The following is a 4155-nucleotide window of genomic DNA, read 5'->3' on the forward strand; positions in this document are numbered from 1 at the left end:
GCTTACTTACAAGCCCTAAACCAACAATGCAGTTCTAAGAAAAATAAGTGTTAAGAAAATATTTACTAAATAAACCAAAGTAAAAAATAAAAGAGCAACAATAAAATAACAATAACGAGGCTTTATACAGGGGGTACTGGTACCAAGTCAATGTGTGGGGGTACAGGTTAGTCAAGGTAATTGACGTAATATGTATATGTAGGTAGAGGTAGTGACTATGCATAGATAATAAACAGAGAGTAGGGGGGGGGGGTTCAATGCAAATAGTCCAGGTAGCCATTTGATTAGCTGTTCAGAAGTCTTATGGCTTGGGGGTAGAAGCTGTTATTCTTAACCAGAAGCCTTTTGGACCTAGACTTGGAGCTCCGTACCATTTGCCATGCGGTAGCAGAGAGAAAAGTCAATGACTACGGTGGCTGGAGTCTTTGGCAATTTTTAGGACCTTCCTCTGACACCGCCTGGTATATAGGTCCTGGATGGCAGAAAGCTTGGTCCCAGTGATGTACTGGGCCGTACGCACTACAGTCAGTAGCGCCTTGAGGGCAGAGGCCGAGCAGTTGCCATACCTTAAATAGTGGTGCGAAATAAAGTGTTAACTAGTTCTGAGGTGTGGCTATGGATGTGAGGAGAAAGGTGAGGTTAAGGACACAGGGAGAGACCTTCTCTGAAAATATAATTTTTAAGAGATGGATAGATAAGAGCAACAAACATGTGTGATGGAATATTTGGTATTCTGATAAAGGAAAACTATTCTATGGCATTTCTATATTAACCATAGTAAATTAACATAAGCGGTACAATATGTTAGCTAGTTATAAACACAATCAGTGAATTTAAGGGTCAAATTATTAATGAACAGTGCATAGCATTGTGTATTGTGAGTCACTGAAAATGAGTAACAGAAATATAGTTGGATTGATGTTGATATAGACACTGAAACCAGTCAGGGAACGCTTCACTGTGTAGAATATTAAGCACGACAAGGTATTATATTAGGAACAAATCTGAATAAAGTATTCCATTACTGTGGCCATGTTCTTGCATGGAGAAAAAAAAAAGAGTATGTTGATCTCTATGATGTACAGTACAGAGTACTCTTTACTGTTTGACTGTCCATTCAGGTTCAATATTGGTGTTTGTAGACTGTATGTGACAAACTTGAAAACACTCATTGTAGTAGAAGTACAGTGCATTCGAAGTGTTCAGACCTCTTTACTTTTTCCACATTTTGTTACGTTACAGCCTTATTCGAAAATTGATTAAATAATTTCCCCCCCCTCAAAAACAGGTTTAGACATTTTTGCTAATTTATTAAAAGTAAAGAAATGAAATATGACATTTACATAAGTATTCAGACCCTTTACTCAGTACTTTGTTAAAGCACCTTTGGCAGCGATTACAGCCTCCAGTCTTCTTAGCTGTGACGCTACAACCTTGTATTTACAGGTACAGGTGCATCAAAGCTGTAATCTATCAAAACATCTATCTCAAGACCATCAGACTGATAAACAGCAATCACTAACTCAGAGGCTGCTGCCTACATTGAGACCCAATAACTGGCCACTAAATAGGTCACTAGTCCCTTTATACAACGCCACTCTAAATAATGCCACTTTATTAATGTTTACATATCTTACATTACTCATATCACATGTATATACTGTATTTTATATATATTTGCCTATGCCACTCGGCCATCACTCATCCATATACTTACATGTACATATTCTCATTCACCCCTTTAGATGTGTGTATTAGGTAGCTGTTGGGGATTGTTAGATTACTTGTTAAATATTACTACACTGTCGGAACTAGAAGCACAAGCACTTCGCTACACTTGCATTAACATCTGCTAACCATGTGTATGTGACAAATCAAATTTGATTTGATTTACTTGGGGAGTTTCTCCAGTTCTTCTCTGTAGATCCTCTCAAGCTCTGTCACGTTGGATGGAGCGCATTGCTGCACAGCTGTTTTCAGGTCTCTCAAGAGGTTCAAGTCCGGGCTCTGGCTGGGCCACTCAAGGACATTCAGAGACTTGTCCCGAAGCCACTCCTGCGTTGTCTTGGCTGTGTGCTTAGGGTTGTTGTCCTGTTGGAAGGTGAACCTTCGCCCCAGTCTGAGGTCCTGAGCACCCTGAAGCAGGTTTTCATCAAGGATCTCTATGTACTTTGCTCAGTTCATCTTTCCCTCGATCCAGACTAGTCTCCCAGTCTATGCCGCTGAAAAACATCCCCACAGCATGATGCTGCCACCACCATGCTTCACCGTAGGGACGGTGCCAGGTTTCCTCCAGACGTGATGCTTGGCATTCAGGCCAAAGAGTTCAGTCTTGGTTTCATCAGACCAGAGAATCTTGTTTCTCATGGTCCGAGTGTCCTTTCGGTGCCTTTTGGCAAACTCCAAGCAGGCTGTCATGCTACTTTTACTGAGGAGTGGCTTCCATCTGGCCACTCTACCATAAAGGCCTGATTGGCAGAGTGCTGCAGAGATGGTTGTCCTTCTGGAAGGTTCTCCCGTCTCCACAGAGGAACTATGGAGCTCTATCAGAGCGACCTCCTTGACCAAGGCCCTTCTCTCTCCTGATTGCTCAGTTTCGTCGGACAGCCAGCTCTAGGAAGAGTCTTGGTGGTTCCAAACTTCTTCCATTTAAGGAGGCCACTGTGTTCTTGGGGACCTTCAATGCCGCAGAAAGTTTTTGGCACCCTTCCCCAGATCTATGCCTCGACACAATCCTGTCTCGGAGCTCTACGGACAATTCCTTCGACCTCATAGCTTGGTTTTTGTTCTGACATGCACTGTCAACTGTGGGACCTTATATAGACAGGTGTGTGCCTTCCCAAATAATGTCCAATCAATTGAATTTACCACAGGTGGACTCCAATCAGGTTGTAGAAATATTTCAAGGATGATCAATGGCAACAGTATGCACCTGAGCTAAATTCAGAGTCTCATAGCAAAGGGTCTGAATACTTATGTAAATAAGGTATTACTGTTTTGAACTTTTAATGCATTTGCAAAAAAATCTAAAAAAATGTTTTCTCTTTGTCATTATGGACTATTGTGTGTAGATTTCCTCAATGTTTTTATTTAATCCATTTTTAGAATAAGGCAGTAACGTAACAAAATGTGGAAAAAGTCAAGGGTCTGAATATTTTCCGAATGTACTGTAGGTACTTCATCAACTCAACAGTGGCGGTTCTAGACCATTTCAACTGGGGGGGCCAAGCTGGGGCCAGTTGTACTGTTAGAGGGGCCAGTTACATTAGACGTTATTGTTGTCATCGTTTTCTTCACTGCATTGCAGGCATTAGCAGGCAAAAGACCATGTTCATAATCATCATCGTTGCCACTGTCTAATAACGGATGTAAAAAAAGAACGATAGCAAAAATTTGTTATGTACAAATTATTTCATACTCCACATTTAGGGGGGGCCACAAGGGGGTCCAAAATTGTTGTCACAGGGGCACTGCCCCCCCCCCCCAGAACCTCTGAACCCTGTTGTTTTGACAGCCATTTTGACGTTACAAAACACGACTGTATTGGTCACAACATCTATGGCGGCATTTCCTTCAAAACCTCTTTGTAAGTCATCTATTAGAATGGGGCAATACTTAGTGTTGTTCTGGCTCAGGCAAGTCTTGCTTACGTTTTTACTTACAATCTCTTCAGTACTGACTCAATCTCTGAGTAACCTGAGCGAGATCACCTCTTCACTAACCCTGTAGTCACAAACATGCACACACACACTGTAGTCAGTGTTGTAAAGAGTCCAAAGACTAACCTGAGTGAGAGCAATACCTTCTTGGTCCCGTGTGGCTCAGTTGGTAGAGCATGGTGCTTGCAATGCCAAGGTTGTGGGTACGATTCTCATGGGGGACCAGTACAAAAAAAACAAGTTTGAAAATGTTTGTACTCGCTACTGTAATAGTTTCATGTTCAAATTTTCAAAGGGACCGATTGACAGAGGCACAATGCCTATCCTTGAGTAAGTAGTGGGTTTTCTGTCTTGTTGCCAATGTTTAAACTACAGTGGGAATAAAAAGTATGTGAACCCTTTGGAATTACCTGGATTTCTGCATAAATTGGTCATAACATTTGATCTGATCTTCATCTAAGTCACAACAATAGACACAGTCTGCTTAAACAAATAA

The 4155-nt window shown here is 41.5% G+C and overlaps 1 protein-coding gene across 1 annotated transcript in view; it reads right to left on the reverse strand.

The window, feature by feature from the left end:
• syt11a (synaptotagmin XIa) overlaps positions 1-2795 on the reverse strand; it is a 16250-nt gene extending 13455 nt beyond the window's left edge. The window contains exon 1 of the mRNA XM_038966888.1: positions 2769-2795. Within this exon, the coding sequence (XP_038822816.1) occupies positions 2769-2795 (27 nt within the window). The remainder of the gene's footprint in view (positions 1-2768) is intronic.
• Between the last annotated feature and the right edge of the window lie 1360 nt (positions 2796-4155).

This window comes from Salvelinus namaycush, chromosome 27 (genome assembly GCF_016432855.1).
Source record: "Salvelinus namaycush isolate Seneca chromosome 27, SaNama_1.0, whole genome shotgun sequence".
NCBI classification, from domain to species: domain Eukaryota; kingdom Metazoa; phylum Chordata; class Actinopteri; order Salmoniformes; family Salmonidae; genus Salvelinus; species Salvelinus namaycush.